This window comes from Chelonoidis abingdonii, chromosome 17 (genome assembly GCF_003597395.2).
Source record: "Chelonoidis abingdonii isolate Lonesome George chromosome 17, CheloAbing_2.0, whole genome shotgun sequence".
Lineage (NCBI taxonomy): Eukaryota > Metazoa > Chordata > Testudines > Testudinidae > Chelonoidis > Chelonoidis abingdonii.
In genome coordinates this window covers 41,856,554-41,868,676 of record NC_133785.1, presented here as the reverse complement: position 1 = coordinate 41,868,676, position 12,123 = coordinate 41,856,554, and the positions used below count along the sequence as shown (strand labels likewise).

Sequence of the window (12,123 nt, the reverse complement as noted above, 5' to 3'; positions counted from 1 at the left end):
TAGCAGAAAACTGTTCCCATTCCCCAAAAGAGTGCTGGAATGGTATTCCAGAGCACTCAGGCAGGACTGGAACACTGTCCTATTGTGGGCCCATTTTTTCTTTATCTCTGGGAGGAAGGATGTGCTTGTGGTACACATCTCGGAGTTGGGATCTGGCTTTGGTTCCCAAATTTTCCACTGACTCCATAGGTGACATGTCATGTCTCTGTTCCTCAGTTTCCTCCTCTGCAAATTAGGGACAATAATGCTGATCTACTTCACTGGAACTTGGGAAAGACTGCAGAGAATCATAATTCCCAAAGTAGAATTGTTTAGTCACTCAGATCAATTATCGTGACAAACCTACAAGAAGACACTGAATGGTCCTGTCTCCCTGTGATGTTTGTCACTTACATGCCACAATCTATTACTACTAAGGGCTGAAACAACTTCTGTCTTGCCCATTCACCATTCCAGAGAAGTAAGTCTCTGCTGGATAGCAGCGCCATCTGATGGCTTGTGCTCAAACTCAGCATGCTCTCAATTAAGAATAAGTAAGGCTGCAATTTAGTCCTCGGTATTTTTAGTAGAAGTCATGGACAGATCAGAGGCAATAAACAACAATTCATGGCCTGTGACCTGCTTGTGACTTGTACTATAAATACTCCTGACTAAATCTTAGCTGGGGGGCTGCTGCTCAAGGGGGCAGAGGCCGTGGGGGGCACCTCTCGAAGATGTTTTGGAGCATGAGCTTTCGTGGGTGAATACCCACTTCATTGGATGCATGCCACAGGATCCTTTGCTGCTTTTACAGGTCCAGACTAACATGGCTACCCCTCTGATACTCTCAAAGATGGGGGCACTGGGGCTAGTGGCACCAGCTGCGGGGGTCCGCTGAGCAGTGGCTGCACTGGCCACCCCTGGGGCCGCTACTCAGGCAGTCCTTGGAGCCATCTGAAGCTGCTGCTGCCCAGGGCTGCCTGAGCAGCAGCCGGTGCAGCTGGCCATGGAGCCACTCCAGCAGTGGCCAGTGTGGCTGTCCCCAGGCCGCCTGAGCAGCTGGCCATGGGGCTAGCTGCTTGGGTGACCCCAGGGTCAGCCACACTGGCCACTGCAGAAAGCCTGGAGGTTATGGTATGTCATGGAATACGTAACTTTCTTGACCTCCATGACTGACCTGGATCCCTAAGAATAAGCAGAACTGCTTATACAGAACACATTTTTGGTTATAATCTTCTCTGAGCCAGTACTGGTGCTACTCTGCAAGGCTTTTAAGAGCTGTACTCTAGTCTCTTTTTTGAGTGTCCATCTCTATGACTGCCACTGAGTGTTTGAGTCTGCCATATAAATACATAAATTTGTAACACAAAGAAAAAGCCCTCTATCCTGGGCCTGAATCTAAAAATAATTACTCTTTAAAAAAAAAAAAAAAAAAAAAAAAAAAAAAAAACCCTTCATTTTCTAAGCATTCTGACATAACCATAGTTCCCAACCCACCTGCAAATGCCAGTGATCTTTCTTAGGTATATGGCACCCATTACCATAGTATCTGAGCACCTGAGATCTTGAATGTGTTCGTCCTCGCAATACTCCAGTGAAATAGTGTAATGCTATTATCCCATATTACAGTTGGGAAGCTGAGACATGGAGTGACTAAGGCCAAGACCCACAAATGACCCACTTCCTAACAATGGAAAAAGCCTGAATACCTTTGGGAATCTGAGCCCAAGTGACTTACCCACAGTCATATAGGAATTGACTCTGGGTCTCCTAAGTTCTAGGTTAGCATACTAACTACTCAGCCATCCTTCATCCCTTTTGTGTCTTGTATCACAACCGTCCTTGAATACATAGATGAGGCCTTGGTTGCTGACAGGTTAGTGCAATCTGAGATCAGCCATGAGAATAAATTCCAAATGGAGGCCCCTCACAGAGAACACCCTGCTGGCAGTTCCCTCTCTCTTATACCAACAGGACAACCATTCAGGTGCCTTTACTGGCCACAGTTACAGCAGTATGTCTCTGTCTAGGTGCTTATATAGTCCTTCTGACCATGTCGTTAGAGCCTCCGAAACACGAATTGTTCCTCACAAATCCCCTGAAATAAAGAATATTCCCCATTACATATGGAGAGCTGAGAGACAGAGTGATTTGCCTGAGGTCACACAGAGCCTGTGACAGAACTTTGAACAGAACCCAGGTGTCCTGAGTTCCAGTTCAGAACCTTAACCACATGGTCATCCTTCCTCAATATAATATAACTTAAGACATTTAGGTCTCTATAGACCAAACTTAGCTTCTATAAATTTCCCCTGGAAACCTATAGGCAGCCAGTACAGGCCCCAGAACAAACGCTCCATATGCTCCTAGCAAGAGGCACACCACGTACCAATTAGTTATCACAGTTTCCACACTTTTCAGTTTCTGGGTTGATTTAAGATATACCTCCAGGTAGAGCATGTTGCAGTGTCTACTGTCAAGGCATAGAGTTTCATAGCTAAAAGAGATGATCCCAACCTCATAGCCCCACGTACATGGATGAAAGTAACTTAAAAGTCTTACTGGCATGGGGGCCCGGCTCAGAGCTCCTGCAAGGGGCGGGGCCTCAGCCTCCCCCAGCCAGCCTTTCAGTGCTTCCTGGCCCGTGTCGGCAGGGGCTCCAGTGGCAATTTAAAGGGCCCGGGTCTCCAGCTGCTGTCATAGTAATGGAAGCGACAGCCAGGAGCCCCAGGCCTTTTAAAATCTCCAGGACCCAGGGCAGCTGCACCTTTTGCCCTGCTTCCCTCCCCCAGCAGCCCCTGGAGGGGAGAAAAGGGGCAGCGATGTTAAAGCGCTGCCACGTGCGGCAGCACTTTAACATCACCTATGTATAGGCCCGTACCAGCAGCCACCTCTTACTGGTACGGCATACCGGCCCACTTTCATCTCTGCCCACATAGCAAAGAAGAGTAATTATCACAGCTACTGTTATCTAGTAACTCCAAAGCAGCGTAGGTCCAACTGCACCCCTGAATGCAAACTTGTGTGACATATGATGGAAAAATAGCCTCAGCTAACGAGGGAGATCTTTTCCTCACTACATCTTCCATCTATTTTCCCCACCATTTCCCTGCCTTGTCTCCTCCTTCCCTGTGCCACAAGGACCAAGATCCGAAACTCTCACCACCAACCCCCGACTCCAGACCTTAGTGTTCCCAATAGGTAGCAGTGATGGATGTGATTACAGCATGTTCTCTCATGACGGTCACTCAGTGGCTTGATAACTAGTTCCTTCCACAGCGAGTTTACGGTTCCCAGATACCCATGACTGACCACCTCAGCTATAATCTCAGGGTTTTCATGGGACTGGTGTAGCCAGGATGGGGCGTCCTACACCCTGTGAACACATAAAACTATCCTGAAAAATCTTGTGGTTTAAGCAATACATCAGTCATTAGCTATATCCAGGAGGTGGCAATTATTACCCTGCTAATTTCATTCGTTCACTTTTCTCCCATCCACCAGACCACTTGTTCACTTATTGACTCATCCACTCATTTTTGCACTCCTCTCTGCCTGTTCAGATGTCTACCCATCAGCCCTCAAACCTGTTTGCAAAAGCTCACTTTCCCCTTCGCCTGCCCACATACCTATCTGCTCATCCATTTGTATATTTCCTTTCCCCATTATTGTTATACATTTACATTTCTGTAGCACAAAGGTCCACCAATCAGACTGTCAGAGCCCATTGTTTTGGGCACTGTACAGATACTCAGTAAAGAGACCATCTCTGCTCCAGAGTAATTACAGTCTAGTTTATGACAAGATGTAACAAGGAGATAAGACAAACAGCAGCTGCCCGCAAACCTTCTGACCACCCACTTCCATCTTCATTTTGCCTGCCTGCCGACTACGACTCTGTCTCTTACAGGTGTACTTAGGAGCAATGGGAGATGCTAATCCATATGCTTCTCTAGTCATCCACTTGAACAGCATGGTGAATGGAGACCTGCTCTTTGACCAGTCGCAGCAGCACTTGTACGTCATGACCCAGTCAATGGTGAGAGCAATGAAATCCCTACTGCAAAGGAATGAAAGCATTTGGGGCCCACAGTACTTCTTGAGGGAAAGTGGTGTCTGTAGTCAGCCTCAGGCTGTGGCCACAGGGGCCTGGCCTCATGCCATGGCTGTGAAATATGATGGGAATCCTGCCATCCCAGGGATTGATGTCTCAGCCCTTGGGCATCCTTGTGCATCAGTCATGTAGTTATGTCAGCAATGATGAATGAGTGTAAAAGGGAGTTGTTATGCTACAGAGACCAACAGTTAGATAGTAACAGGTATGTTAGCAGTGTGGAGAAAAAGGCCTAGGGTCTGTAACAGGGCAAGCTCCTTTTCCACCTTGCCTTAGGTTCACTCCCAAACAGTCTTGGATGCCTCTTAATTGTGAACACTTCTGTGAGGTTTTTATTTATTAACCACCACCACGCCATCGTTGCAATCCCTGTGCAGCACATCTACCTACAGTGTCTTTCAATCCTCATTCCTGTCTCCAGGGAGAGGAAGAGCCCTCAACAGCTGGTGACCTAGCTTCCCCTAGGGGGTAAATAACACTTCCTTATTCAATTTCTCCACACTAGTCATGACTTTATAGACCCCTCTTCTGCGCACAGTTGCCAGGAAATTTTTCTTCTGTGGTACGGGTCAGGTCAGCTTTAGCAGCCTCTGGTGCCGCACACTCATGGCACAGTATAAGGGCACTGGCTGACCCCACACCCTCTGAGTTCCTTCTTACCACCGCTGATGATCGTTGGAACTGTTCCTCTTGCTTCAGCAGGTGATTCTCAGTGGTTCTCACTGTTTCTGTATCCCGTTTCTTTCTTTCTCAACCAGTTGTTTCTCAAGTAGGACTTAGTTGGACTCTCGGAACTATTAGTAGAGTTTCCGGCGCGCTCATAGCTGGACATGCCCCGGTCTCCGGGCTTCAAACCCTATGCCTCCTGCGGCAAGCCCATGCCTTTGAGCAACCTGCACTCGAGCTGTCTAAAGTGCTTGGTTGAGATTCATGTATGAGATCACTGTCAGATCTGCTGCCAGTTGAAGCTGGGTTACAAAGAAGGATTGGGAAGCCAGGTTAAAGTCTCTCCTGTTGGAAGGAAACTCAGACCAACTTTGGAGCCAAGTTGGTTAGACTTGGTGCCAAGTACCTCAGCGTCAGTAAGGAGTGCTCCTCCTGCTGCACAGGACTCTTGGCACCACACTGTTGCCGAGAAAGAAGTATAAGAAGCAGTGGTCTGAGAGGGGGCATTCCCTAGATCTAAGAAAAAACAAGCACAAGGAGCGCAGTGGAGTGCTGTCTGTGTCTGGCCATTCCCCTGCCCTAAGTCCACCCTGTTCGCAAGCTGTGTTGAATCCAGTGCCAGATCAGTCATTGGCACCTGGGGGAAATCATGATGCCTGCGGGATGGTGAGATGCGTTCATTGCAGCCAGAGACTTGCTGGTGCTTTCAGCAGTGTCGTTACCAGTGCCCCACCAGTCAGCCCTACATGGCAGTGGATCCTGGTGCGGGGGTTCCTCCAAGTGCCTGGTGCAGTGGGTATTGGTCCATGCAAATGCAGTGGCTTTTTTGAAACCCATGGGTTTTCCCTCCGATGCCTGGCCCTCGTTCAAGCTGTTCCTGCTTGATGGTGTCGGAAAGGCGGACTCCTCAGTCACACCATGCAACGTCTGACCCAGACTCCGGTACCAATCCTCAGGCCCTGCAGCAGCGGGTTCTGGTCGATGAAGAAGGAGGGGAGAGCCACCTGCCAGTGTAGGCCTCCTCCCCAGACAAGGCAGTGTTAAGGATGTTTGATGTCAGTGTTTGAGGCCCCAGGAAAACTTCAAGAAGGAGCTATTGAAGAGAGTGGCCTTGAACTTAGGGCTGGAAGTGGAGGTAGTTATAGAGTCCTCATGTGGCCTGTTCGACATCTTGGCTGTGGTGGCCCTGTTGAAGGTGGTTCAACCTCTCAATGAGGTCATCATGGGGCCAGTCAAAACCCTCTGGCACACACTGTCCTCACTGGCCCTCAGTTCAAAGAGAGCAGAGAAGTACTTTGTTCCCACCAAGGCTACAAGTACTTATACTCCCACCCACCTCCCGGGTTCCTTCTGGTCTTGAAGGTCAATGAAAGAGACAGGCAGGGGCTGCAAGGGGCCACCCCCAAGGAAAAGAATAAAAAAAGCTGGACTTTTTTGGTAGAAAGGTTTATTCTACTGGTGGTTTACAGCTCTACATCTCCAACTAGCAGGTATTGCTAGGGAGATACAATTTCAACGTCTGGGACTCCATATCAGAGTTTAAGGTTCAACAGTCCCTTCAGGACCTTCCATTCAAGGGAACTTCACTCTCCTCGGAGAACACAGACACAAGGCTCAAAGCCTGATGGACTCCAGAGCAAGCCTCAAGTCCCTGGCTCTCTATGCCCTGGCACCTTCAAGGAAGCACTTCAGGACCCAACAACTGGTCCGCTTTTCACCTCCGCTGTCCTATCAGGACCTGTTCAATAAGTGAAGCAGAGGTTATAGTCTCAGACAAATACCCCGTCCACTTCAGTCTCGCTACCTGGCCCTCCCAGATATTCAAGAGGCTCCAAACAGAACATTTGATGAGGTGCCCAAAGGCATTATACCAGTTCCTATACCGGATCCTGTTCCCCTGTTGTTTTTGGACCATTTCTCCCACCTCAGCTTGGCATGGTCCCTTATCGTCACAGACAGTTGGGTGCTGAGTATGGTGGAGGAAGGTTATATGCTTCAGTTTATTTCCTCCGATCTCTGTCCCTCTTCAGGGACCCTTCTCATGGGCAACTTTTATCCCAGGAGGTGCAAGACCTCCTCTGGATAGGAGCCATGGAGGAGGTACCTCAGAATCTGAGAGGAAAAGGATTTTATTCTTGCTGTTCCTAATTTCAAAGGGGGATTCTGACTCATACTAGACTTGCTTTGCCTCAGCAGTTATCTCAAAAAGCTGACGTTCTGCATGGTCTCTCTGGCCTCCATCATTCCCTATCTGGATCCAGGGGACTGGTATGCTGCCCTCAATTTGCAAGTTGCCTATTTCCACATTTCCATTTTCCAAGGCCACAGAAGGTTGCTCAGGTTCATCATGAACCAGACCTACAACCAGTTTACCATCCTTCTGTTTTGCCTCTCAGGAACCCCTGAAATGCATGGCAGTAGTGGCAGCCTTTCTGTGAAGGCAAGGGGTGCAAGTATATCCATATCATGATGACTGGCTCATCAAGGTCCGAGACCCTGGTGAAAGCCAGAATCTACCTTGTCCAAGTAACCTTTCGAGCACTGGTCCTGCTGGTAAACAAGCAGAAGTCAACACTCCTCCTGGTACAGAGAATAGAGTTTATTGGAGTGGTGCTCAATTCTACCTGAGCCAGGGCCTTTCTCCCAGAAGCCTACTTCCAGTCATTGGTGTCACTGATATCTCAGGTCAAAGTCCACCCAGTCACAATAGTCAATTTCTGCCTCAGGCGGTTGGGTCACGTGGCTGCGTGCACATCATCATTTGGACTTGGTGCTCACAGTTCAGGCCTGACCCCCCCTGACTGGTGGAGGGACTCCCGGTCAGTAGGCTTGGGTGTTCCCTTCATCAGACCCCAGCCCTCAATATTCATAATCTCAGATGCATCCAAGCTGAGTTGGGGCTCACCTGGGGCTCCTCTGGGCACCAAGTCTGTGGCCCCAGGAAGAGCTCTTCTTACATATAAATGTCAGAGAGCTCAGAGCGGTCCACCTAGCATGCTAGGTGTTTTTACCCTACATTGCAAGCACCTTGTACGAGTCCCTACAGACAACACAGCCACTATGTTTTACATCAGCAGGCAGGGAGGGGCCCACTCTTCCCCTCTCTGTAAAGAGGCCATTCGCTTGTGAGAGTTCTGCATGAAGCACTCATTCCACCTTGAAGCGTCTCACCTTCCAGGAGTCCAGAACGAACTGGCAGTTCAGTTCAGCAGGTCTTTCTTCTCTCCCCAAGAGTGGTTCCTTTGCCCTGACATAGCAAGGATCATTTTCCAGTGATGGGGGAATACCCTGATAGACCTGTTTGCGACCAGGCAGAACAGGAAATGTCAACAGTTTTGCCCTCTGTGTGGCCACAGACCAGGCTCACTCAATGCCTTCCTACTCCCTTGGGCAAAGCACCTCTTCTATGCCTTCCCCCCCATTTCTCTCATGCACAAAGTCTAACTGAAGGTCAACCAGGACAAGGCAAGGGTTATTCTTACAGGTCCAGGCTGGCCACGCCAGCACTGCTTTGATATGTTATTAGACTTGTCTGTATCGACCCGAATGCCACTCCCTCCCCTCCTGGACCTGATCTTGCAAGATCACGGCTGAATGCTCTGACCGAATCTCAACACCCTCCACCTGACCATGTGGAAGTTCCATGGTTAAACGCCTGTTCGGAGCAAGTTTGCCATGTTACCTCACCAAGTGGAAGCGTTTCTTCATTTGGTCATCCAATCGAGGCCTCTTGACCATTAGGTCACCTCTCCAGACTCTGCTGGAGTATTTTCTTCAGCTGAAACACTAAGGCCTAGCTATTTCATCTATTAAAGTACAGCTAGCAGCCATCTCAGCTTTCCACCCTCTGGTGGTGGGTTGGTCATTTTTTTCACACGAAATGTCCTTTCGCTTCCTCAAGGGCTTAGAAAGGCTATACCCTGTGGAACTTAAACCTGGTCCTGTCAAGACTCCCAGGTCCTCCCTTTGAGTTACTGGCATCATGCCTTCTATTGTAGGTTTCCTGGAAGGTCACTTTTCTGGTAGCAATTACCTCAGCAAAAATGGTCTCAGAGATTAGGGCCCTTACTTCAGAACCCCCCTACATGGCGTTCTTTAAGGACAAAGGTACAACTTCACTCCCAACCTGCATTCTCCCGAAGGTGGTTTCACAGTTTCATAGTGATGGTTTTCCTCATAGTTTTCTTCCCGAAACCTCACAAGAATAGGGAGGAGCAGCATCTGCATGTGCTGGATGTTAGGCATGGCCTAGCTTTCCATATAGAAAGGACCAAGCGATTCCGTAAATCCACACAGCTCTTTGTGGCAATAGCAGATAGGATGAAAGGCCTACCCATTTTGGCCTAGAGAATTTCATCCTGGGTCACTTCCTGCATTCACACATACTGTGAGCAGGTGGGCATCCCAACACCTGCCATCCTGACTGCCCATTCTATGAGAGCACAAGCTTCCTTAGTGGCGTTTCTAGCTCAGAGCCCAGTTTAGATTATTTGCAGAGTGGCGACCTTGTCATTGGTGCATACTTTTTCTTCCCACTATGCCGCAACCAAGCAAATTATTGATGATGCCAGGTTTGGTACGGCAATGTTGCAATCTTCATGTCCATGAACTGCAAACCCACCACCTAGGGTACTGCTTATGAGTCACCTAACATGGACTGGACCTATGCAAGCACTCGAAGAAAAGACAGTTATTAACCTTTCTGTAACTATTGTTCTTTGAGATGTGTTGCACATGTCCATTTCGTGACCCACCGTCCTACCCCTCTAACGAAGTTAGTTGGCAAGAAGGAACTGAGAAGATGTAGAGTTGGCCAGTCCCCTTATACTGCTCCATGAGCGCATGGCACCAGAGGGTGCTAGAGCTGACCTGATGTGTACCACTGAGGGAAAAATTTCTGGCAACTATGCGCAGGGCATGCACACACCTAACGTGGAATGCACATGTGCAACACATCTCGAAGGACAACAGTTATAGAAAGGTTAGTAATGGTCGTAAATTCCTTCTCAGTCATCGCTTTTCCAGACTGAGATGTGGCGACCAGAACTCCATGTAGTATTCAGGGTGAGGGTGTACCATGAATAGATAAAGTCGCATTATGATCTTTTCTGCCTTCTTATCTCATAGACTCATAGACTTTAAGGTCAGAAAGGATCATTCTGATCATCTAGTCTGACCTCCTGCACAATGCAGGCCACAGAATCTCACCCATCCCCTCCTGTAACAAACCCCTATCCTATGTCTGAGTTACTGAAGTCCTCAAATTGTGGTTTGAAGACCTCAAGCAGCAGAGAATCCTCCAGCAAGTGACCCGTGCCCCATGCTGCAGAGGAAGGCGAAAAACCTCCAGGGCCTCAGCCAATCTGCCCTAAAGGAAAATTCCTTCCCGACCCCAAATATGGCAATCAGTTAAACCCTGAGCATGTGGGCAAGACTCACCAGCCAGCACCCAGGAAAGAATTCTCTGTAGTAACTCAGATCCCAACCCATCTAACATCCCATCACAGACCCCTGGGCATATTTACCTGCTGATAATCAAAGATCAACTGCCAAATTAATTGCCAAAATTAGGCTATCCCATCAATACCCATCCCCTCCATAAACTTATCAAGCTTAGTCTTATCTATCTCTTTCCTAATGGTTACTAACATTTTGTTAGCTTTTTTTTACTACTGCACATTGAACAGGTGTGTTCAGAAACTATCCACTATAACTCCAAGATCTCTTTCTTGAGTGGTAACAGCTAATTTTGACTCCATTATTTTGTGTGTATAGTTGGGATTATGTTTTCTAGTGTACATGACTTTGCATTTCTCAATGTTGAATTTCATTTGCCATTTTATTACCCACCCACCCAATTTTGTAAGATCCCTCTGTAACTCTTCACAGTCTGCCTTGAACTTAACTATCTTAGGTGAGTTTGTATCATCTGCAAACTGCTATCTCACAGTTTACCCCTTTTCCAGATAGTTTATAAATACGTTGAACAGCACTGGTCCCAGTGAGACTCCTTGGGGAAACCCACTATGTACCTCTCTCCACTTTGAAAACTGAACATTGATTCCTACCCTTTGTTTCCTATCTTTCAACTAGTTAGTTACTCATCTGTTAGAGGACTTCCCTCTTATCCCATGACTGATTACTTTGCTTAAGACCCTTTGGTGAGGAACAAGGCTTTCTGAAAGTCCAAGTACATTATATTCACTGGATCACCCTTATCCAATATGTGTTGACCCTCCTCAAAGAATTCTAATAGATTGATGAGGCATGATTTCCCTTTACAGAAGCCATGTTGGTTCTTCTCCAACTTTTCATGTTCATTTGTGTGTCTGATAATTCTGTTCTTTACTATAATTTCAACCACTTTCCCTGGTACTGAAGTTAGGGTTACTGGCCTGTAATTGCCAAGAGGGCCTCTGGAGCCTTTTTTAAAAACTGGCTTTATATAAGCTATCCTCCAGTCATCTGATATAGAGGCTAATTTAAGTGATAGGTTACATATCACATTTAGTAGTTCTGCAGTTTCACATCTGAATTCCTTCAGAACACTTGGGTGAATGCCCTCTGGTCCTGGTGATCTATTGCTATTTAATTTATCAATTTGTTTTAAAACCTCTTCTATTGACACCTCAATCTGAGAAAGTTCCTCAGATTTGTCACTTAAACAGAATAGCTCAGATGTGGAAATCTCCTTCTTGTCATCTGCAGTAAAGATTGATGCAAAAAATTAATTTAGTGTCTCCTCTTCAAGTGATCCTCTGATCCTTCAAGTGATCCATCCCCTGTCACCCATTCCCAGCTTCTGGTAAACAGAGGCTAGGGACAGTTCAGAGTATGGTTTTGCATCCCTGCCCATCCTCACTAACAGCCATTGATGAACCATCTCCTTAGTGGTCTTGTCTTCCTTGAGTGTTAAAGTACACACCAACACAACCTTAACTCTGCCCCCCGCCCCTCCGAGCTGGGAATAGCCTCAGAGAATTAACTGCATTCTCCATTCGCTGTGTTAAGAATAGCTATACTGAATAGTGGAGGCATTAGCTGGAGAGCTTGATAGAGATGTGATTTTGAAGAGGTCTGGAGATTTCTTTGAGGAGCATCACAGAGCTACGATGGTGATATGAGGACATGTAAGTCTTTGCTCCACCATATGTGATCAAAGGAATGCATCAGTTCAGCATCGAGTTGTGTAGGTTGTGTCAGGAGAGGGGTTACAGGGCTCTGCTTGCCATGGGGATTGTCAGCAGTGAGGTGGGATATGAAACCAAGTCAGTGTGTTTAATGATAGGTAAATGAAAGTGTAATGTTAAGTGGAATCCTATGAGTAAGAATGAAGGGAGTGTAAAAGGGGGTGAGGGATTATA

The 12,123-nt window shown here is 47.4% G+C and overlaps 1 protein-coding gene across 8 annotated transcripts in view; it reads left to right on the top strand.

The window, feature by feature from the left end:
- The window catches only part of PLXNB1 (plexin B1), a 281,915-nt gene that overhangs the window by 148,802 nt on the left and 120,990 nt on the right, over window positions 1–12,123 (top strand). For 7 of the 8 annotated variants that reach the window (XM_075073224.1, XM_075073226.1, XM_075073222.1 and 4 more), the window contains one exon: window positions 3,890–4,018. The exons of the other annotated variant lie outside the window; for it this stretch is intronic. In XM_075073224.1, coding sequence (XP_074929325.1) covers window positions 3,890–4,018 — 129 coding nt within the window. The remainder of the gene's footprint in view (window positions 1–3,889; window positions 4,019–12,123) is intronic. 8 annotated transcript variants of the gene reach the window in all.